At 42.3% G+C, this 24820-nt stretch overlaps 1 protein-coding gene across 1 annotated transcript in view; it reads left to right on the top strand.

The window, feature by feature from the left end:
* The window catches only part of LOC126195117 (otoferlin-like), a 376779-nt gene that overhangs the window by 310834 nt on the left and 41125 nt on the right, over positions 1 to 24820 (top strand). The window contains exons 31-33 of the mRNA XM_049933641.1: positions 8190 to 8377; positions 8454 to 8692; positions 17009 to 17187. Of these exons, the coding sequence (XP_049789598.1) occupies positions 8190 to 8377; positions 8454 to 8692; positions 17009 to 17187 (606 nt within the window). The remainder of the gene's footprint in view (positions 1 to 8189; positions 8378 to 8453; positions 8693 to 17008; positions 17188 to 24820) is intronic.

Below are 24820 nucleotides of genomic sequence, written 5' to 3'. Positions count from 1 at the left end.
CTGACAAATTGAGCTTAATGCGGCTGACAGGGAAACACTGCCTTCAGAACTTCAGATGGTCTACATTAGTTCAAATTTATGTGATAAACTTTTTTTTATTTTTCAATGTAGTCTCCTTGTAGATTAGTGCACTTGGTCCAATGATGTTCCAGTGCCTTGATCTCATCTCGAAAATCAGTTTCCTCCAGTCCTGCAAAATAATTTTCAACTCTGGCTATCAATTCTTCTTTTTAAGTGAATCCTAATCCACCAAGAAAAATTTTCAATTTTGGGAAGAGATGGAAGTCTGATGGAGCCATATCGGGTGAATAAGACATTTGTGGCAACTAATCACACTTTAGTTCACGTAATTTTGCCATGGCAACAGCACAAGTGTGCGGGAGCACATTGTCTTGATGGAAGATGTTCTTCCTTTTAAACCTGGCCTTTTTTCATGTATCTTTTGTTCATCTACATGGTTACTCTGCAATTCACACTTGAGTGCCTGGAAGAGGGTTCATCAAACCATTTTCATACCACTTCTCTACCATTCCACTCTCAAATGGAGCATGGGAAAAAGGAACACCTAAATCTTTCCGTCCAAGATCTGATTTCTCTTATTTTATTATAATGACCATTTCTCCCTACGTAGGTGGGTGTCAACAAAATATTTTTGCATTCGGAAGAGAAAGTTGGTGATTGAAATTTCGTAAATAGATCTCGCCGCAAAGAAAGCTGCCTTTGTTTCAGTGACACTGCCACCCCAATTCACATATCATATCAGTGACACTCTCACCCCTATTGCGCGATAACACAAAACGGGCTGCTCTTCTTTGCACTTTTTCAATGTCCTCCGTCAATCCTACCTGATAAGGATCCCACACCACGCAGCAATATTTCAGCAGAGGATGGACAAGCGTAATGTAGGCTGACTTTAGTGGGTTTGTCACGTCTTCTAAGTGTTCTGCCCAAAAAGCGCAGTCTTTGTTTTGCCTTCTCCACAATATTATTTATGTGGTCTTTCCAATTTAAGTTGCTCATAATTGTAATTCCTAGGTATTTAGTCGAATTGATAGCCCTTAGATTTGTGTGATTTATCGTATACCCAAAATTTATTGGATTTCTTTTAGTACCCATGTGGATGACCTCACACTTTTCTTTGTTTAGTGCCAATTGCCACTTTTTGCACCATACAGAAATTCTCTCTAGATCATTTTGTAATTGGAATTGATTGTCTGATGATTTTCTTAGACAGTAAATTACAGCATCATCTGCAAACAATCTAAGTGGCTGCTCAGATTACTACCTATATCATTTATGTAAATTTGGAACAGCAGAATGTGGAATGCGAGATACCACTTCTGTTCTACTTGATGATTTACCATCTATCACTATAAACTCTGGCCTCTCTGAGAGTAAATCTAGAATCCAGTCACACAACTGAGACGATACTCCATATGCAGGCAATTTGATTAATAGTTGCTTGTGAAGAACCGTATCAAAAGCCTTCTGGAAATCTAGGAATACAGAATCGATCTGAGATCACTTGTCGACAGCACTCATTACTTTATGGGAATAAAGAGCTAGCTGTGTTGCACAAGAATGATATTTTCTGAATCTGTGTTGGTTATGTATCAATAAGTCATTTTGATCAAGGTGATTCATGATGTTCGAGTACAGGATATTCTCCAAAATCCTACTGCAAATTGATGTCAGTGATATGGGTCTGTAATTCAATAGGTTACTCCTATTTCCTTTTTTGAATATTGGTGTGACCTGTGCTACTTTCCAGTCTTTAGGAACAGACCTTTCATCAAGTGAGCGGTTGTATATGATTGCTAAGAAAGGCGCTATTGTGTCTGCGTACTCTGAAATGAAACTGATTGGTATACCACCTGGACTGGAAGACTAGTCTTTCTCAAGTGATTTGAGTTGTTTTGCTACACCTAAGATATCTACTTTTATGTCACTCATGCTAACAGCTGTTCTGGTTTCAAATTCTGGAATATTTACTTCATCTTCTTTCATGAAGGAATTATGGAAAACTGTATTTAGTAACTCCACTTTAGTGGCACCATCATCGGTAACATTTCCATCGCTATCGCGCAGTGATGGTATTGACTGTTTTTTGCCAGAATCTCTTTGGGTTTTCTACCATATTTTGAGACAATGTTTCATTGTGGAAACTATTCAAAGCATCTCGCATTGACGTCCGCACTAAATTTCGAGCTTCTATGAAACTTAGCTACTCTTGGGGATTTTGCATTCTTCTGAATTTGGCATGCTTTTTTCATTGCTTCTGCAACAGTGTTCTGTAGTGTTTTGTGAACCATGGTGGATCAGTCCTGTCTCTTATTAACTTATGCAGTTTGAGTCTACCTATTACTGTTGATACTGTATCTTTGAATTTGAGCCATATCTGGTCTACACTTACATAATTAGCTTGGAAGGAATGGAGACTCTCTCTTAGGAAGGCATCAAGTGAATTTTTATCTGCTGTTTTAAATAGATATATTTTGAATTTATTTTTAAACTACTACCAACAGACACAAACACACCACCAACTGCTTTATTTAATCTATTCTTTCTCAACACGGTTTTTGCCTCTGTAAAAATTTTGGCAGAATTTATCTCTGGCTTTAGCCAGCTTTCTGTTCCTATAACGATTTCAGCTTCAGTGCTGGTACTTTTCCAACACAGCTACAACAATTTACAGCTACAATACCAACTGTTGCTTGGTCGATTCTTGTCGTTTCTTTGCCCTGTACCCTTTGAGACTGGAGCCCTTTTTGATCTTTTTCAAGACTGTCTAACCTAAAAAACCGCCCAGTCCGTGCCACACAGCCCCTGCTACCCATGTAGCTGCCTCCTGCGTGTAGTGGACAGCTGACCTATTTAGTGGAACCCGAAACCCCACCACCCTATGGTGCAAATCAAGGAATCTGCAGCCTACACCATCGCAGAACCGTCTGAGCCTCTAATTCAGACCCTCCACTCAGCTCTGTACCAAAGGTACGCAATCGGTCCTGTCAATGATGAATGCAGGTGGTGAGCTCTGCCTTCATCTCGCTAGCAAGACTGGCAGTCTTCACCAACTCAGACAGCTGCCGGAAACCAGAGAGAATCTCTTCCAATCCATAGTGACACACGTCATTAGTGCTGACATGAGCCACCACCTGCAGTTGGCTGCACCCTGTACCCTTCACGGCATCCGGAAGGACCCTTTCCACACCTTGGATGACTCCCCCCCAGTATGCACATGGAGTGCACATTTTGTTGCAATTTGTCCAGGAGATTAGCATAGTATTCTCCAGTAATTGTTTGCCCAGTGGGGAGATAATCTACAAACAGAACCCCTTTCGCATCCCAGAACACTGATACAATGACCTTCACTGTCGAAAGAATTGTCTGTGCTTTCTTTGGTGGTGGAGAATCAGCATGTTTCACCGCTTTGACTGTTGTTTTATCTCTGGAGTATAGTAGTGCACCCAGGTTTCATCTGTGTACACAAAATGGTGAAAAAATCTTGTTTGTTTCTCCTAAAATGAGCCAAAGATTATTCTGAATGTCCATTCTCACGCATTTTTGATGCAGCATCAAGAGTCGCAGCATCCATTTTGCAGATAATTTTTTCATTTCTGATTCTTTAGTTAAAATGTGATATACCCTTTCAGGTGACATCTGGCTAGTGTGAGCAATTTCACACACTTTCAATCAGCAATCCTCCCTGGCTGTTTTGTACACTTTTGCAATGATTTCTAGAGTAGTGATACATCTTGGCCGACCACTGTGTGGATCATCATGACCAAATTTAAATTCATTTGTCCTTGGGAACAGTTGAATATGAAGGAACAGAGTGCCCCAGTGTAATCTGGAAATCAGTATGAATGTCCTTTGCTTTCATACCTTTCTTTACGAAGTACTTAATAACTGCTTGAATCTCTATTTTTTCCATGTTTGCAAATCATTACGTGGGAACAACAACAGAGCCACATCACTGTCACAGCTGTCTTCCAAGAGCACTGATGAGGCATGTGTTTGCAGGCAACAGTCCAATGAATATCACGTGAACAACTCATTGTGCTAGTGCTGACCTCTTGTGGTGATTCCAAGAACTTTTCAAACCACCCTTGTATAATAGACAATCTGCTTTGACACCTTAAATTGATATCTGGGCGTCATTTGAAGAACTTTGAAGCTGACTGACAACCATGTTCACATGTGTTTGGGCTGTAGATCTCCACCTGAATCTGAAAATGTGGCTATTCATTGCCCAAGAAATAAAAAGTCTTTGGACACTTAGTGAATAATGGTGGAGTCCATCCTGTTCCTGAGAAAGCAAGAGCAGTCACTTATTTTCCAACTCCTCAGCATATTCATTATGTGAGAAGCTTTCTCAGAATATGCTGCATGCCCCTAGCAAGAAATATTGCAGGGTGAAGCCAGATTTTCCTGAAACAAGGCAGCAGAAGGACCTTACCTTGTCCTTATGGAGGCACTAACATCTTATCCAGTCCTGAGAATACCAAGACAGAGCTTCACACTGATATTAGTGGTTTTGGTATAGTGGCAGTTCTGTTACAACTTCAAGAAGATGCTGAAAAGTTGATAGGTCTTCCTTCCAGAGAACTCTGAGATGTAACAGATTGTTTTTCATATAATTTTGAGGCAAATTCAGGTTGCATGATTAGCTGCTATGTCAGCAGGTAAGACCCATATAAATAATCTTGCCTTTTGAAATCTATAACATAATTTTCAACAACTTCATGTCAAAGTACTCATTCACATTATGTCCATCCATAGGTAGGAACATGTACTGTCAACTCATTTAGTTTACATTTATGAACAATCGATTAACAAAAGAGATACCAATTATATACTGTAATTACAAGTATAATGTTTGAAATGGTTAATACAACAACATATAACTACCTGTAATCCATAAAGCGAAACCATGTTAACAATGTGAACGAAAAATTATGTACTCATATTTGAAACAGGAAACATCGTAGGAATGCTTGGAATAATGTAGTTTCAGTGTAATTAACAAAAATGTAATTGTCGTTGTTCATTCGTATTATTTTACTTATTGTTCTTGAAAACAAGAGATATGTAATCGTCTTTGTTATCACATTCCCTGCATTTTAATTCTAAGCAACAGATGATAACATTTTTTGTAACTATCGACAACTTACGTAACTGTAATTAATGAATTTACTATAGGCAATGATACATCAGTTGTTAGTGAGAGTATATAAGACCAGTCAGAAATCTTGTTGGAGGTCCAGCATTATGCGAGATATTGAGCAGCATTCTGTGACATAATAAATTGTACAGCTGAAACAGTAATTGACTTTTCATGTCATTTGGGAACCATAGTGTTCTCTGGCCTGTTTTCACTTACAAAAAACCTCAACCGCAGTGAATTAGCAAAATGAAGATAAGTTGTAGACAACATTTATTAATTTGAACAAATTGAGTTACATCCACCAAATTTCAAGAATGTTTATTTCAGCTACCATTGAAAGAATTAATGTTTGTAAAGATGATCACTTCAAAGTTTTTTTCTGTTGACAACATTTACCCCATCAAGACTGTTGCATGGCAAATCTCCATGTCCAAGAAGAACTATTCTTCAACCAAGAAAGAATGCCTTGAAGTTTGGGCCATCAACAAGTTCTGGCCATATTTATTTGGCAAAGCACTTGTTGTTGTTATGAGTAACTATGCTTGCTGACTAGCCTGAAGGATCCATCAACCTGAAGGGTGAGATGAACACTGAGGCTTCAAGCTGCTGATTTAGGTTGCCCAAGATTTCTCTAAATCACTCTAGGCAAATACTAGAATGGTTCGTTTGAAAGGGCATGGCCGATTTCCTTCCCCATCCTTGAAACATTTTGAACATGTGCTACATCTCTAATGACCTCAGTGTCACCAGGGTGTTAAAGCTTAATCTTCCTTCTGTCATCACACTATGTTTTAAGCATGAGAACATACTTGGATGATAGTCAACACTGAAAATGGATATGTCATAGAGATGGTAATGAGTACCCTACCATGGTTTCCAGGTCAAAAACCTATTACCCTTTACACTTGAGATGCCTTGAAGGGTGAAGGCTATCAAGATAGGCCAGCTACTCAGAAGACACAATAAGCATTGTGTGCAGCCATCACAACAAACACTTCCTTCAGCAGTTCAGAAGCTTCAGTGGTGTTTAGTGGCTGATGGTGAACATGTATTACAATGTCTCAGAAATGAGGAATAATGATAAATATATTTTAAAAACTGAAATACACAGTATTGATGTTTCACAATAATGTTTATTTTATATTTTATTGTGAACCAGCTTTCAGCTTTGTAGACCATCCACAGATAACTTGTCTGAGGCTGGTCAAAAAGCCAAAAGTCAGTTCACAATTAACCATAAAACTGTAATGCTGCCACTATATTTTTATTTTATTTTTTTTTTTTTTTTTTTTTTTTTTTTTTTTTTTTTTTTTTACTGTGGAAACTAGTTGTGCATTACTGTGGAAACTAGCACCTCAGCCGAAGCAGTTAAAGGAGCCATAAGCAGCCAGTGGACACTAACATGTCAGCATGCTTTTTGCAGCAACAGGGCTGTTTATACGTTGGGAGGCATGCCAGACCAAGCACTGTAATCCTGCTAATGAAGCAAGTAAGACAGGGCTCTTGCAGAACAGACCAGGGAGTTACTACATCACCAGGCCATATATTTGTTATTCCGAGCATGGATGGAAGCAGTATGTGGGCACAACAAGTGAGCTCCTAACTCAAATAAATATTAATTTTAGCAGAGCTATCTGCAGTTAGGCAGTGCCTACTACAATGAGAGGGCTACTCCAAGTGCCGGAGTGATATGGGATAGCAAGCAGTCACAAGTTTGGGCCTCCACTGCCACACCATCTTGTAGCATAATGTCCTCCTTCCTGGGCTTGGTGTCTCTTCACTTATGGGCCACTCCCAGGCTCATTCCAGCAGCAGCCAGACAACTATCTTGCGTGGCACCAGATTGAGACTTGGGCTGTGTAGTCACACACCCTTCCGCACTGGTACGGGTGTCATGAAGCCTAGCACAGTCACTCACACAATGGAAATCCATCAACAGTGGCTGTCATCCCCTGAAATCATTATGGTGGTCTTCCTTAATGCTGGTGCCTCTCATGAGCAACCATGCAGCATCTAACTGGGATGCACTGCTGAGCGCGTTGCTGGTATCAGCATTCTGGGGCACAGACATAATGGCTTGCAGCTAGATGCACACCACACACTGCCCCCATCACATGCTGTGAGGGGTGTGGCCACTGAACCATGACACTACAAGTGTGGTCACATGAGTTTAAATAAAATATTTTACTTTCCAATGTTGTTTCTCTGAGCTGCCCAAGGACTGCATCCTCGTCACGACCCACTGTTGCTACCCTGCACAGAAGTGTCCCACTTCAAATAAATATTATTGTAGAACATGTATACAGTGTATTTCAGTTTTTAATGTGTCAATGCTCCTGTAAGTACTGATGAATACATAAATGTGAATACATTTTGTGACCTGCTCAGCATATGTTTGAGATGTTGAGTTGCAGACAGCCACTATGAAAACACTATTACAAATTTAAGCTACACACAAACTTTCATACAAGCACAACTTACACACACATGACCCCTGTCTCTATCCACCGAGGTACCGGTGTCCACCATTATGAGTGTTATCATTTGCAAAAGTACATCAAATGAGCAAGCATCCATCCACAGAGAGTTCCGATAATCATTTGGCATGCTTGTCCTTAAGTCAATTAGAAAATTTTCACACATCAATTTCCCTCTCTTCTTATACCACTCCTTCATCCATCTACACTTCCCCTTTTCATTACATGAGTGCAAAACCAGCCCAAGAGCCAAATAACAGCTGGCACCCCTATCCAGCATATTTGCACATCCAAGATTTGTCACTAATATTGCATAATATCAATTCACTGTCTGGAACCAACCATCGATGTAATGCACAGTATTACTGTCCATTATTATTAATAATCTACAGGGCACTTTAGTCTCAAAAATTTTACAAAGAACAAAATGATTACTATTTTTTCACTATTGTGTGTTCTTGAATTACTGTGGCACTCCTTTCACATAATAGTTGATGTGTTATACATTAAGACTATGTTACAAGAACTTTTGTAAAATCTTTTAGGGGAAATTGGAGATGTGGGTGGATATGTTCCCAATGGATATGCCTCTCCCAGGTCCATCACTTGACATCTCACCTCGGAAACCTAAATCATATGAACTTCGCATTATCATCTGGAACACTGATGATGTTGTGCTTGAAGATGATGCATTCTTCACTGGAGAGAAGATGTCTGACATCTATGTTAAAGGGTAATAATATACTGCACTCAGAATTGTGAAGTTACATTCTTGTTTCTGTGAAATGGAGTTTATTTAATTTTTTCAGGTGGCTGAAAGGACAAGAAGACTGTCAATGCACAGACATTCATTATCGATCTCTCACTGGTGAAGGAAATTTCAACTGGAGATTTATATATCCATTTGACTATCTGGTGGCTGAAGAAAAAATTGTTATTTCTAGGAAGGAATCATTGTTCTCCTGGGATGAAACAGAATGCAAAATACCAGCAAGATTAGAACTTCAAGTTTGGGATGCTGACCATTTCTCAGCTGATGATTTCCTAGGTAAAGTAGGAACAGTGGGACAGCTACAAATTAAACTTTGATTGTAGATTGTATTAATATATACTCTGATCATCTTTATCTAAATATTTCCTTGTAGAACTTGAAGGAAGGAGAAATTGGGAAAGATAGATAACAGTATATAGCAGTTTAAGACTTTAAGCAGAAATTGCCTTGAATAGATTGCCAAATGTTCAACAGTGTAATTTCATACATGATGAATTCACACTGCAGCACTAAAGGTAGTTTCAGTTAGCAGCAGACATGAGGAAAAGTGCTTCACTGTCAAAAGCAATTTAGCATTAAACGAAGTAGTGCACTTAACAGAAGCTTAATGGCAAGATTTACTCATTATTGTGGCCTTGACAAAATGCACATGTGAAAGTAGATTCCTTAATATTTCATGGACTGTGATGTAAAAAACTGCCATTTTGTGAAATTGTGTGCCATCAGTACAGGAAATGTTGAATTTTATTTAGTTGTTTTCTTTAGTATGATTTTGTTACTTAGCACCCACATATTGGCAACGGCCTTGCCACAGTGGATACACCGGTTCCCGTGAGATCACCGAAGTTAAGCGCTGTCGGGCGTGGCCGGCGCTTGGATGGGTCACCATCCCGCCGCCACGTGCTGTTGCCATTTTTCGGGGTGCACTCAGCCTCGTGATGCCAATTGAGGAGCTACTCGACCGAATAGTAGCGGCTCCGGTCAAAGAAAACCGTCATAACGACCGGGAGAGCGGTGTGCTGACCCCATGCCCCTCCTATCCGCATCCTCACCTGAGGATGATACGGCGGTCGGATGGTCCCGATGGGTCGCTTGCGGCCTGTAGACGGAGTTAGTTAGTTAGTTAGCACCCACATATTCTTATTTGTCCCCAGGGCATTGGATAAAGAGTAATTTTTTTCTCTTCATTCATCAAACAGAGTTTACTGCAAGTAATAATAACTTATCTTCCTGCAATTATGCATGGACATAGTAGCACTGAGCCTGGTTTATGAGAAATAAGAAAAAATAGTTCTCTGGATACTGCAAACTGAAAGATGATCTGATTCCTGGGATTTTCTTAAGAAACTCATAGCCTTGTTGAAGTAATGTATTGGCATACTTGAGGCCTCTGTGGTACTGGGAGACAAGGGAGACTGCTTATGAGACTTTTGGAGTTGGGGCCTTTTTTGTATTATTCCTATATATATTTACCTAACTACCTGTTACATATTATCTTTATCTGCAAACCCCCCACCCCCTTCCCCTTTCTCTCTCTCTCTGGTTTTCCCCATCCTCTTTTCTGCTTCCCTTCTTGTTTTTAATTGTATTATACCCCCTGCCCCCTTCCCCTTTCTCTCTTTCTCTGGTTTTCCCCATCTACTTTTCTACTTCCCTTCTTGTTTTTAACTTTATTATTTATGTATTGTTTCTCTTACTATTACTCCATTTTTGCCTCTCATATTGTCCTTTTAACTTCTCTAGGCTGAAGCACAATGTTTATAAATGTACTATGTGTGACCTGCTTCCCCCACTGATACCTGTCATTTCAGCAATACCACCCACTTTCTTACAATTTGCGGATACCTCTCAACCAAGGGTCTGAGTGACCCGTTCCTCCTTTCCAACCTTCCCAGGCTATCCCTCTTTACTTCTTGAGGAAGAAACTAGGTATTTTAAAAGATATGACAGTTCTTGTGTACTTTTATGTGTACCTATCAGCAGTATTTAAAAGTATACCTATTAAATTGCTGGCCAGTCATTCTGCCTTGTTATTTTTCTTCGAATATTATTATTTAATATCTTGTCATCACATGTTATTCTCAAATCTTCATTATTACTCTTTCAAATTACTCTGTTTATGCACATTACTATGTCTCCACTTGTGATACCGAGCACTGTGGATTTTGAATCCATGCCAGACAGCATGGACCTCCATTGCCACTAGAGGTTTCTGCAGCCATCGCACCATAAGTCGTGGCTGCACATGCTCCTGACCTGCGTATAATTTGAGGGCGCGACTGTGGAGCACATGGTCCCAGCAGCTAATAGTGATGTACCTGCCTCTCACTCAGCAAGGCAGTCTGATATTCACAGGACTCTCTTGATATCTCGCTTATAGACATCGTGTTTGCTTTGCTTGTTTCTGTGTCCGAGTGGATGTTGTTGATTTCATGAGGTTTTCTCTTGTGACTCCATTGCTTCTTGCGTGTTGCTCTTCTTGGTGTCTTGCTTGGTCGTCAGTTGTGTGTGTCCGTCCCTCCCTGTTCGTTTGTCTTGTTTGTTCGTGGGCCTCTCCCGTTCGGTCCTGCTGCACTTTCGTTCACGGCCACTACGCGACCTGAACGGTCGCTGTTACAATATTTTGGTGACAAAGTAAATGGTGGTAGTTGTTAGTATGGGGTCAAAGTTGGTCTGACTTCTGGAGCAACAGCAGCAGCTCATGCAGCAGCAGCAGCAGCCCCAGTATACATCTTACCGTAGTCACTGCAGTTGCTAATGGACAAAGTTGATGCAAGGGATGCACTGCCACAACAACTTCTGAGTCCTCAGGTGTCCGATGCTTTCCCACGCTTGCCATCATTCCCCCCATTTAATGACGCTAAAGAAGACATATTTACATCGGCTGAAACAACATTTTGCGACTTTTCAAGTCGCAAATGACTCCTTACAGCAGTCGTTGTTTTTGTCTTGGGCCTCCCCAGACATGTTCTTTCTTATCCGCAAGTTGGCACCATTGTCTTATCTTGTGGCTCTCTCTTTCCAAGAAATATGCCTTTTGCTGACAAACTATTATTCACAACGCTACCATGTGTTCCCCTCTCAGATGGAGTTCCACCAGTACCATAGACAGCCTGGTCAATTGTACCATTCATGGGTCACGGATCTGCAGGATCTCAGCTGTCGATGCTATTTTACATGCACCAATCGGCAGTGCAAGGCTTCATATGTGGACTCCCTCATCCGGAATGTGGTGGTTCAGCTGGCTTCTGATCCTGAGGTCCGCACTGCAGCACTGAAGCTCGATAACCCCTCCTTGGAAGAGATTCTCCGCATTGCCCACTCATTTGAGATTGCTCAGGTGGCTAATGAGTGTCTCATGGCATGGCCGCAAGTGGCGACGATCGACACGTCTCGGTGGGTTCTGCCCTCGTGACATCGATGTCACCCAACCACCAGAGGCCAGCACTGTCGGGACTCCTCTTTGTCCAACGTCTACATGGCATTGGCACCTCCGGTCGCCCCTCATCACCGGCCCACTTCCATCTTGCCTACAGTGCCTTACTACACATTATGAAGCTGATTGTCCCCACCATTGGAAAACGTGCACGCTGTGTGACAAGGAGGGCCACATCCGATCGGTTTGTCATAGTCACTTGACTCGCTCCAGTCCTGCCCCTCCTGGGCCTCAAGATACCGTACATGCTCTGCAATCTGTTGTCCCACTGGATGACCCATCAGTGCAGAAGCTTTTCCTGATGCTCTGCCTTTTCACTGAGAATGTCAGTTTTCAGGTCAACACTGGGGCTACCGTCTCCCTGAATAATATGGTGACATATGCCCGACCGGGCTCTCCCTCTCGGCGTTTGGTTCCATCCCCCTTCTTGGGCAGTTCATCATCCAGGTGACATAAAAATATGTTCCCTTGCTCCTTACCCTATTTTTCGTTGACCATCCATCTGCTTCAAATATTTTTGGCATGGATGCATTTCAGCTGTCTGGCTTTTCAACTTCCGATGAAGTTAAGGTCGTTTCCACGGCTGTTCGTTTTCAGGGCTTGGACGATCTGTGCTCAGCTTTTGCATCGTTATTTGCACCAGATCTCAGATGTGCTTTTGATTTTCAGGTGCACCTTCCACTTCAAACAGATGCGCAGCCTCGCTTTTTCCAGGCCCGACCCCTTTGGGTGGCCTTATGGCCAGCAGTCAAGTGGGAACTTGATCAGCTCCAGGCTGCTGGTGTTCTGGAGCCTGTGACATACAGTGCCTGGGTGACACCATTGGTGGTCATATGGAAACCCAATTCGTCCCTTCGGCTGTGTGGGGACTTCAGCACTACTGTCAATGCTGAGTCCCTTGTAGATACTTACCCCATTCCCCAACAGGAAGACCTTCTTGGCAAGCTTGCCAGTGGAGAGTACTTTCCAAAGATTGACCTGGCTGAGGCATACCACCAATTACCCTTGGATGTTGATTCCCAGACCATCTTGGTTATCAACACGCCTTTCGGATTATACAGGTAGAAGTGCCTTCTGTTTGGTGTCTCTTTGGCAACAGCCGTTTTCCAGTAGTTCCTGGAGCAGCTTATGCAACCTATTCCTGCCTGCTGCGTGAATTATCTGGATGACATCTTGGACAGCGTGCGTTCCCACCAGGAACATTTGCAGAACCTCAGCGCCTTATTACACGTTCTGCAATCTGCAGGTTTATGCTGTTAGCTGGACAAGTGTTGTTTTTTTCAACCGGAAGTGGAATACTTAGGCCACTGGCTTAGCAAAGATGGCATTCGCCCTTTGGGTTGTAATGCCATGGCCATTGAGGCCCTTCCTCGTCCCAAGAACTTATGTGAACTCCAGGTGTTTTTGGGCAAGGTTACTTATTACTTCAAGTTCTTACCCCAGGTTGCCTCCGTTGCTCAACCCCTCAATCACGTGTTGCAAAGGGGTACCTTTTGATAGGCTCCTGCCTGTGACCAGGCTTTTTCCATTTAAAGGTGATGCTGAAGTCCGCCCCTTGCCTTACTCCCTTCTCTCCGGACCGCCCCTTGGTTGTGGTGGCTGATGCATCGGCATATGGCATTGGGGCCATTCTCGTGCATCGGAATGCCGGTGGCTCAGAACAGCCCACTGCTTATGCATCTAAGACGCGGACCCCAGCACAACGGATCTACTCCCAGATTGAAAAGGAGGCCCTGGCAATAGTGTTCGCTGTCCAAAAATTTCACACCTATCTCTTTCGGGCAAAGTTCACCCTCCTTATGGACCACAAACCCTTAGCACATTTTTCAGACCCCACTCTCACCTTCCAGGGTGGACGGCTCAACGTCTCCAGCACTGGGCATTATTCTTACAGAATTACCTGACACCATACAGTATAGGCCCACCGCCCACCATGCCAATGTGAACGCTTTGTCATATCTCCCTGCAGGCTCCAATCCTGCGTTTGACCAACAGGAGGTTCTCTGCTTTCACATTGATTCTGCCTGCCGGGATGCACTGTATGGTCTGTCTCTTATGGCTGCTCACATTGCCACGGCTACATGCTGAGACCCTATCTTGTGGCAGGTTCTGTGATATGTGGTCCACAGGTGGCCCTCCTATATTACTAATCAGATGTGGACCAACTTCAGCCCCTGGCACCACCTGTCCCACAGACTCTCCGTGATCAATGACATCCTTCTGTTGCCCATGGAGTCAGACGCCCATCGGGTGTTCATCCCTCCGGATTTGCAGCATCAAGTGCTCAGTTTGTTGCACTGCGGGCACTGGGGTATGTCCTGCATGAAAGTTTTGGCTTGCTGGCACGTGTATTGGCCCAGCATCGATGGCGATATTGACTGCCTGGTCCGTGGGAGCACTGTGTGTGCATGTCACCACGCAAGCCCCCCTCAATTGTTCGCACCATGGCCTGTGCCTCGACAGCCCTGGGATTGCATCCATTTTGATTTTGCGGGCCCGTTTTTGGGGTCCTTGTGATTACTCATCGTTGTTGCCTACTCCAAATACCCATATGTCATTTGCATAACGTCCACCACCACGGCAGCCACACTCATGGCCCTGGCCCAGGTTCTAGTCATTGAGGGCCTGCCTCACACATTGGTCTCTGATAATGGACCCCAATTGATGGCATCCTCCTTCCACGACTTCTGTCAGGCCAACGGTATCAAACAAGTCTGTAGCCTGCCTTTCCACCCTTCCTCCAATGGTGTGGCAGAGAGGCTTGTCCGCACATTTAAACAACAGTTGACAAAGGCAGTCGAAACATCTCCCACCTCGTTGGCCCTCACCCTGTTCTTGAGCACCTATCGCACCACGCCAATTGACAGACTTAGTCCAGCGGAGCTCCTCGATGGGTGACAGATGTGGACCCTGCTCCATTTGCTGATGCCATCCCCCTCCCACCCCTGCTTCCAGCCCTCTCAGCTTTACACTCCCAGCATGGCTGTGTGGGCCCACGTGTATGGGAGCAAGGAGGGTTGGACACATGCCAAGGTCGTCGTGTCCCAGGGGCGGCATGTGACGTCAATGCAGATGTCGAAAGAGTTGCAGCACCACCATCATAACCAGCTCTGTCCTCGTATCCCTGCGGGACTTCTGCTGCCACCTCCTCCTCCGCTGCCTCCTTCAGGTACAGATGTGGTCCTCGAGTCGTTGCCACTGCCCCCAGTTGCTGTCTCCCCATGAGCCTGCTGCCGGCCCTCCCTGCCCCCAGGTGGATCGGCAGCTCCCTCTGCCAACATGGCCTCTGGGTCGGCCATCGTGGACATCTCGGGCATCCCTTCCTCACCACCAATGGCGGTTGACAAGCCCGGGTCCTCTCCCATCTGCCGACCACCGGGGCACTGTCCGGGGCGTTTCTGCCCCTATGCGAAAGTTTCAGTGGGAGGGGGATCTGGCACCAAGCGCCGCAGATTTCGAATCCTCGCCAGACAGCATGGACCTCGATTACCACTAGAGGTCTCTGCAGCTGTCGCGCCATAAGCTGTGGCTGCGTGTGCTGCTCCTGGCCCCGCGTATAATTTGTGGGTGCCACTGTGGAGCACGTGGTTCCAGCAGCCAATAGCGAGGTACCCTATCATGTATTTAAGTGCCTGGTACCCTATCATGTATTTAAGTGCCTGCCTCTCTCTCAGTGAGGCAGTCTGATATTCCTGTGAGTCTCTCGATATCTCGCTTACAGACATCGTGTTTGCTTTGCTTGTTTCCATGTCCGAGTGGACGTTGTTCATTTCATGAGGTTTTCATTTGTGACCCCGTTGCTTCTTGCGTGTTGCTGTTCTTGGTGTCTTGCTCGGTCATCAATCATTGTGTGTGTCCATTCTTTCCCGTTCGTCTGTCTTGTTTGTTTGTGGGCCATTCCCGTTTGGTCCCACTGTGCTTTTGTTCACGGCCACCCCGCGACCCTTCCAGTTGTGGGTAAAACACCACTATTCATTATACATCAAGTGAATCAGAACTATATTTTCTCAATAAAAGCCCCTTCTTCTCCTCTGCTCTTGGCTAAGTTTTATCACATTGCAAGTACTACAGTCTATTTGTATTCAATTTCACTCCTACATGATCCAAACTATTCCTTCATCAGAAACCTAGACACAAGCATAAAATATTCTGGTTAATGCATGCGATAATAAAATGAGAAGTTAGACATTCCAAAAGTAGTACAGTTCTTGATTTAACAAATAATATTAGTGAACTAATAACAACTGAATAATGTTTCAAGTTTTTAGTACAATATGACCAAATTAATTTATAACATTTTAGGAACTATGAGCTAACGTTATCAGCATACATTGTCATTAGCTTCCATTAGCAGATTGATCCTCTTGCTGTGAATTGTTAACTGTTTCTGTGTTTATGTGTAACTGATGTCACATAATTTTAATGTAATGGCAGCATCCATCTAAAATTTATTGTTTGCTGCCTTCATTCCTACTAAAGCTGTCTCAAGTCTGTAGTTTTTTTTTCTAGTGTCTGGATAAACAAATGTGGTAATTGGTACTTAAACCAAAATTAAGTGTTGAAGGAAGTAAATGTTAATAAAGTCCACATTATTCATGATTACTCTCAGTTCTATTTTAAATATATGCCATGCCTTATTTTATGTGAGCTTAGAAGCAACATAATATATGGCAAGTTTGAAAACTAACAACGAGAATCCCATTGACATCACAGGATGTTCACAAATGGTAATGAACCAACAATAGTGAAACTAGCATTAAATTATAATAATTGTTCTATCATCCAATAACACATAGCTTCTGGCTGAGTCTGACAGATGCTGGAGGTATTTAGTTATTATTATGGTGATAACCTTAAGAGGACAGTAGAAAGCTTAAAAATGGTGGTGTAACAATATTGTCATTGTTTTATACCACTGTTGTACTATAATATCAACATGGAAACACAATTCATCTTTACTATCTCTAGCTGTGGCAATATTTTCAGACTGCTAACAGAATCTAATAATACAGGAAGATTGCTACCGTGTAAGAATATTGCATACTGCCATCAGACAGTGTTTAAAAATCCTGAGCAATTTGAATAGCAATAAAATGTTTCCCTGCTTTCTTATTGAAATTGTAGTTTTTACTGAATATTTTCAAATCTCTTAACAGGTGCAATTACACTTGATTTAAATCGATTCCCACGAGGAGCCAAATCTTCAAAGCTATGTACATTGGACATGTTGAAAACAGATGGTTCTGTTCCTATGGTCAACATTTTCAAGCAGAAGAGAGTAAAAGGCTGGTGGCCTTTTTATGTTAAGAAAGAAAATGAAGAAATGGAATTAACGGTAAGAGCAATGATTCTTTTTCGAAAATAAAATTTCATTCACTTTGACTAATTTTGGTTTATTTAATGTGAGAACTTTGTGTTTTCAGCTGTACAAACTTCTCAATATAAAGCACTCAAATGTTGTACTTTTTGTTATTATTACTTACAAAAGGCATGAACAAGCTTTGGTGGCCTACGGGTCTCATTCACATTACTTACTTAAGCTTGTGGGCCATCTCTTCATGTGGAATAACAACAGCGCTCCTAGCTCTTAGAATCCATGAGGTTAATGTTTATGGGGTAATGCACCAGTATGAAAGGAACCCCTTTGCTGGCATGCAACACCAACAAATTATCCCCCAAAATACACGTTTTGTGTTCATCTGGAAACCATTAAAAATTGACACCACTGATAAAAAAGTGAAAAACTATGAAATACAGTAATGTTGTGCAAAACTAACATGATGGATGCTATGAACTAGGTGAATGGCCAGTAAGAGGACTTCCTAGCAGCACCCCTACTGAGTAGAAGTGAATAATGCTGTTTTACAGTATTTGTAATTTTTAATTTAAAACCAAACAGCTCACAACCTAGTACCATTTCCTGGGCTGTTTATGGTTGGATAATATATTTTAACTCAGTGCCTGGCTGCCTGACAAATCATCACAATAACATATACTTCAGAATACATCTCTTCAGGAAAACATGAATATTTTTTCACATAAAACTCATGTGTGAAACATAGAGACTTTGTCTAAATCCAATACAATGAACACACAAATTTTGCTGTGGGCCATTAGGAAAGCAAGAATGTGTCACTTAAGAAAAACACAGATCAATGTCTTTAAACTGGTTTATTCCTTGTCAAATATCACCAAACTGATTTAGAATTAAGCTCTTACTCATCCAAAATGATTGTTTTGCTTTGAATATGGCAGCATGATCACACTTTTTTTTTAATGTCATCACTGATCATATCAATTTGACAACCAACTGTTCATCTTGATAAACTTATTTGTTTGAACTCTTTCTTTTGTTATTGTTATTAACATTGTTATTATCAGAACATAGTACATCTGTAATGTCCAAGAGGCATACCTTTATTTGCCTTCAGCAAAAGGCTTTCACAATCTGTCAATTTTTCTACTCGCTCTAAAACTAGCTTTAACCAAATTATCACACTGTGTCCTTGGTTTGGTAAATTAATGTTTTAATTTCATCTTTCTGCAATTACCCTGCAAGCTGTTGCTGACCAGCATGTTTTGTGTGCATAGAAAACTCCATTTTCATATTATACACCTTCACAACAGATTGTGATTAACTACACTACAAGTAAATAGATTTACTTTTTAACATAGTACAAAAATAATCCTCCATCCATTTCTCCTGGAATTGGAAGCAGTTAGCATCTAATTTCCTCTTCTTAAGGCCATAACTTTTATGAATACACATGGGCCCACTTTCACAAAACTGATGAACAACTATCACAGAACTTGACATGTGAAGTGACAACACGTAACTAGTTTGTTCACATCCCCTGCTCCTGTTACTTGAATTGGCACATTTAGCAAGTGGTTGCTAATTTTTGTGCCATTGTTACCTACTACCAACATTTGCAATATATCACTGTGTAGCACAGACTTGGCAGTAAGAAGTAAGTAACATGTGTGCTATTAGCTTTGATCCAGAGGCAAATACTTCTTCCTGCAAGTCTTCAGGGTGATGAGCTGCTTCCACTACTCTCCACACGAACAAAAACCAAAACTTCACGCTGATAGTGAAAATGTGTTTCTCTTTGTTGTCCAAATCCAGTGCTAGGGAAAGGGCATTGTGCATGTGTGGAGTAAGCAGAATTTTCACTGGTCTGTGGCATGAGCTGCAAACATGAGGTAAGCTGGGCATTGGCAGAAATATCTGAAAGTGCATCCTGGCCCGAATACAATGTGAGTGCCTTGCTCTCTCACCCACAGATTTCTTTATGTGCTGGGTTGAAATCAATCACAGGCCAGATCCACCCCATGGGCCACCAGTTGCCCACCTATGATATGAAATGTAGTTATAAATAAAATTTTAATGTAAGATAGTCATTGCATTATTCCCAAAGTGTTTTGTAGAAATCAAAACTATTATCATTACTCAGTGTACCAACATCCTCAGTTATTTTTTATTGCAAAGTGTCATAATATAAGTGCAAAAATAAGAGTTCTTTTCATGAAGAATCAAACAGAAACATAGTGAATTACAATATCATGATGACATTCTCATATTAACTGCATCAATGTCTGTGAGTAAGAACTAAGTTCGCTCTCTGTGTTTCTCATTCAAAATTACAATCTTGGCATATATTTATCTTGTAGGTTTTAGCTGTTCCTTTGTAAGCACAAACGAAACTCCTTGATTTGAATATGATTTAAGTTGTTATTACCTATTGTAGTCAAAAACATGGCACTCATTTTAAGGATTTATTACTGTGTCCTTCTTCTGTCGCATTCGCCTACTCCTACTGAGTGCAGCTTTTAATAGTGACAAATATGAATAAATTTGATAAGATTCAAAAAGGCAAGTTTGTTATGAAAGTGTAAATGATTACAAACTTCAAATTATGAAAACACTTGGCTGCAAAATAACTGATGTGGTTTATAAAATCCATGTTTGCTCCTGTCAGTTTTTTATCTCTGGTATATTGACTCATCCAAAAAGTGATATAATAAGACGAAAACCATTAAAGATTACCATTATGCATGTATCACATTAATATTTAGGACAATTTTATGAAAAGGATAGATTAAACAATGGAAAATCCAGGATGGAATGTAACAATATTACAAAAAGGATAGTTGTTACTCACCATATAGACACAAACACACACACACACACACACATACACAAATGCAACTAGCATATATATATATATATATATATATATATATATATATATATAACTGCAGTGTCTGGCAACTGAAGCCAGACTGTGAGCAGCAGCGCAAAATGGGAGAGACAACTGTCTGGGGGTAAGGATGAGGCTGGGGTGGGGAGGGGGAGCAATAGCAGGGGTTAGTGGGGGACAGTAAAGTGCTGCTAGTGGGAGCAAGCGCATTCAAGATGGAGAGAGGGTAAGGTAGCTGGTGCAGTCGGAGGGGAGAGAGGAGGGGTAGTGCAAAAGAAGAGAAGTAAAAAGACTTGGTCCATTGGTGGAATAGAGGGCTGTGTAGTGCTGGAATGGGAACGGGCTAGATGGGTAAGGACAATGACTAATGAATGTTGAGGTCAAGATGGTTAGGTGAACACAGGGCATATTGTATGGAGAGTTCTCCCTGTGCAATTCAGAAAAGCTGGTGTTGGCGGGAAGGGCCCAGATGGCACAGTCTGTGAAACAGTCACTGAAGTGAAGAACATTGTGTTGGGTAGTATGCTCAGCAACAGCGTGGTCCAGTTATTTCTTGGCCACAGTTTGTCAGTGACCATTCCAGCTGACAGACAGCTTGTTGGTTTTTGTGCCCATGTAGATTGCAGCACAGTGGATGCAGCTTAGCTTGTAGATCAGGTGACTGGTTTCACAAGTAGCCCTGTCTTTGATGGGAAAGGTGATATTTGTGACCAGACTAGAGTAGTTGGTTATGGGAGGATGTATGACACAGGTCTTAGATCTAGGTCCATTACAGGGATATGAGCCATACAACCAGGGCTAGGAGGAGGGGTGTGTAGGGATGGATGGGGATATTCTGTGAGTTCAGTGGGTGGTGGGATATGACTGTGGGAGGTGTGGGAAGAATAGTGGTTAGGACATTCCACATTTCACAGCACAATGAGCGGTAGTTGAAATCCTGGTGGAGGATATACTTCAGTTGCTCCAGTCCTGGGTGGTACTGAGTCATGAGGGAAATGCTCCTCTGTGGCTGGATGGTGGGACTTTGGGAGGTGGTGGGTGACTGGAAAGATAAAGCACAGGAGATCTGTTTTTGTGTAAGGTTGGGAGCGTAATTACAGTCTGTAGGTCTCAGTGAGACCCTCAGTATATTTCAAGAGGAACAGCTCATCACTATAGACGCGATGGCAATGAGTGGCTAGGCTTTACGGAAAGGCTTCCTTGATATGGAATGGGTTGCAGCTGTCACAGTGTAGGTGTTGCTGGTGGTTGGTAGGTTTGATATGGACAGAGGTTCTGATGTAGCCATCTTTGAGATGGAGTTGAACGTTGAGGAAGGTGGCTTGATGGGTTGAGTAGGACCAAGTGAAGTGAATGGGGGAGAAAGTGATGAGGTTCTGGAGGCATGTGGATAGGGTGTCCTCACCTTTGATCCAGATCAAGAAGATGTTATCAGTGAATGTGAAGCAGGTGAGGGGTTTGGAATTCTGGATGTTTAGGAAGAATCCCATCAGATGGCCCATGAATAGATTGGCTTAGTATGGTGCCATGCAAGTGCCCATAGCATTAACCCTCATTTGGTTGTAAATAATGCCTTCAAAGAAGAAGTAATTGTGGGTGAGGATACAGTTAGTCATGGTGACTAGGAAGGAGTTTGTTGGTTTGGAATCCATCGTGTGTTGGGAGGTGTAGTGTTCAATAGTGGTAAAACCATGGGCATTAGGGATGTTAGGGCAAAGGGAGGTGGCATCAACATAGATTCTCTCAGTGGAGGCACAGTAACTGGGCGCAATGGGGCATTCTGGATGGTGAGGTTTGTAGAGTTTAGGAAGCATGTAGAAGTCAGAAATGTGAGGAGTAGCAGGGGTGAGGAGAGAGATGGACTTTGGTGAACAGTTCTGGGATAGGCCTAAGAATTTGAGGAGAGACTGGAAATCCTACTGGATTTCTGGAATGGGTTTATGGTGTTGGATAAATCTGACAGCTGGTTGAGTCTTTCTGCCAGGTAATCCTTGTGGTTCAAAACAGCAGTGCTGGAGCCTTTATGAGCAGTTAGGATTATAAGATAAGAATCAGTTTTTAGGTGCTGGAATGTGGTTCTTCTGCAGATGTAAGGTTGGTTTGCACATCGAGGGATTTGGTGGATGATGATGAGGCAAGGTTTGAAGTTAAGAAGTTTTCCAAAGTTACAGGAGGTGATTTGGGGACAGTGGGATGGAGGAGTGAACAGAGTCAGGGTTCAGTATTAGTCTGTGGTTGAGTCTGGTAGAGTTGGTGGCGAAAAATTGTTTCCACTCTAGGGGCTGGGAGAAAGAGAGGATGTCCTTGACAAATCCGGCATTATTGGATTTGGGAGTTGGGCAAAAGGTGAGGCCTTTGGAATGGTCTGATACTTCTTCAGGGCTAAGGGTTTTGCAGGAAAGGTTTATGATGGTGTTTCAGATCTGTTTTGGTACTGGTTTCTTTGTGGTGGTGGGAGGGAATTGTAGAAGATAGGGTAAATGCAGTAGGGGCAGGGTTTGTCAGCTATGAGGGGATGTGGAGGAAATTTTGGAGGTTGTTGTAGATACGAGGAGGGACCCAAAAGAAACTGGACTCCGAGGGCGCTGCCACTCGTAGACGTAGTGCAGGGTTCTCATGCTAGATGGTGTTAGTAGAGACCTTCATGAAACAGCTGTGCAGACGGCGTCAGTGTAGAGCTGAACGTGCATGTGCAGTATTGTGTTTCTCTGACTGTTGGCGGGTTACCTCTGCGAAGTCGTTATGGCAACTTTAAAAGAACAAAGAGCGTGTGTGAAATTTTGTTTCTTGCTTAAAAAAACTGCAATGGAGACACACCAAATGCTTCAGGAAGCTTTCCAGGAGGATGCTATGAGCCGCACACAGGTTTTCGAGTGGTTTGGGCTCTTTAAACGTGGTGAGATGTGTGTTGAAGACCAAGCTCATTCTGGATGCCCTTCAACATCGCGAAATGAGGAGAACATTGAAAAGGTCCACCAAAAGATCAATGAGGATCATCACCAATACGATCGACCAAATTTCAGCAGAGACAAGAATCAGTTGGAGCTCATGCCAGCGGATTTTGAGTGAGGATTGGCACATGAGACGTGTTGCTGTTAAATTTGTTCTGCGCCTTCTCACACAGGAGCAAAAAACCATCCATATGAACGTGTGTCAGGACTTGAAAACAGAGATTGCATGTGATCCAAACTTTTTGTACAAAGTCATTACAGGGGATGAGAGTTAGTGTTACAGGTATGACCCAGAAACCAAGCAAGCATCAAGCCAGTGAAGGACTCCCAACTCTCGCAGACCAAAAAAAGCAAGGCAAGTGAGGTCAAATGTGAAGACGATGATCATTGTTCTTTTTTATGTTTGTGGAATTGTGCATCGGGAATTCGTACCTCCAGGCCAGACTGTTAACCAGCTTGCTTGGATGTTTTAAGGCATCTGCGAGAGGATGTGAGGAGGAAACGCCCAGAACTTTGGCGATCAGGTGACGGGTTCAGCATCACGACAACACTCCAGCACACACACAGCCTTACGAGTGACCCACTATTTGGCATCTCAGAAGTGGTCTGTCGTTCCCCACACTCCGTATTCACCAGACTTAGCCCCGTGCGACTTTTTCCTATTTCCACAAATGAAAAAAACACCAAAATGGGAGCGTTATGACGATGTGGAGGCGGTAAAAACAGCTTCGCAAGGGGCACTGGACAATATCAAACTTGAAGAATTCCAAACATGCTTCCAACAGTGGGTAAAAGAGTCTTGACAAGTGCATCGCATGTAATGGAGAGTATTTTGAAGGTGACTGAAGTAATTTTGTAAAAAGGTTCATCAATAATTTTTTTATGACGGCAATCCGGTTTCTTTTGGGTCCCCCTCGTATGATGGACAGTGGAAGTGAGCAGGATGGAGAGTTATCTGAGATGCCATTGTGCATGTTCCTCTTGTTCATGGAGGGCAAGAATTTCAATGTGTGGTATGGGTTCCAGGAATTTAGGATTGCATAGCAGGAGAATTTCACAGTTGGAGAGAATGTATTGTAAGGAGGTTTGGGCTTGATTGATATGGTTTTCCACGACTATGTTACAGGGGATGAGAATTGGTGGAATCTGAACAGATGGAGCTCATTGTGGAAGTACAGGTGGCAGCCGGATATGGGTGACTGGATGGTAAGGCCATTTGAGGGATTCCATGAGCCAAGCAACAATACAGGAATACTATGTGGGACTCAGTTCTGGCTAGGGATAAGGAATCTTTTCTGTATTAACACAGATGGAAGGAGCGAGGTTCCATGGCGTTGGAGAAAACCCGTAAAATTATGTAAATAATGTAGAATTCATCAAAAAAAATTCACAAAAATACATGCAAACATGTCATGAAAAATCACAGAAAGAAAAAAATGGATGAAATATGGGGAAACAAGGTAAAATTGGAGAGCTAGACTAATAGTGAAAGGTGAAAACCAACTGCAATTGGCATGAACTCACAGTGAGATCAAATTAAAAAAATATGTACAAATCTTGTAATGTGGGTTCCAGATCTGTGGGTTGGCTTAGTGTGAAGAAGGGGGATGGAAGACATTACTAGATTAGGTGAAATTAGTACTTGTGAACTGGAATATCGAGGAGAAAGAGTGGGGGTGGGAAAGGGTTGGTATGTTCAGATACAGTCTGTGTGACCCAGGAAAGGTATGGGAAATATGTGAAAATATGTGAGAGTGATGCAGGGAGAGTGAGCAATTTGAAAGTAAAGGATTATTGATATCATTGGGAGTAA

This window comes from Schistocerca nitens, chromosome 1 (assembly GCF_023898315.1).
Source record: "Schistocerca nitens isolate TAMUIC-IGC-003100 chromosome 1, iqSchNite1.1, whole genome shotgun sequence".
Lineage (NCBI taxonomy): Eukaryota > Metazoa > Arthropoda > Insecta > Orthoptera > Acrididae > Schistocerca > Schistocerca nitens.
Note: the sequence above shows the minus strand (reverse complement) of the source record. Positions and strands in the feature narration are given on the sequence as shown.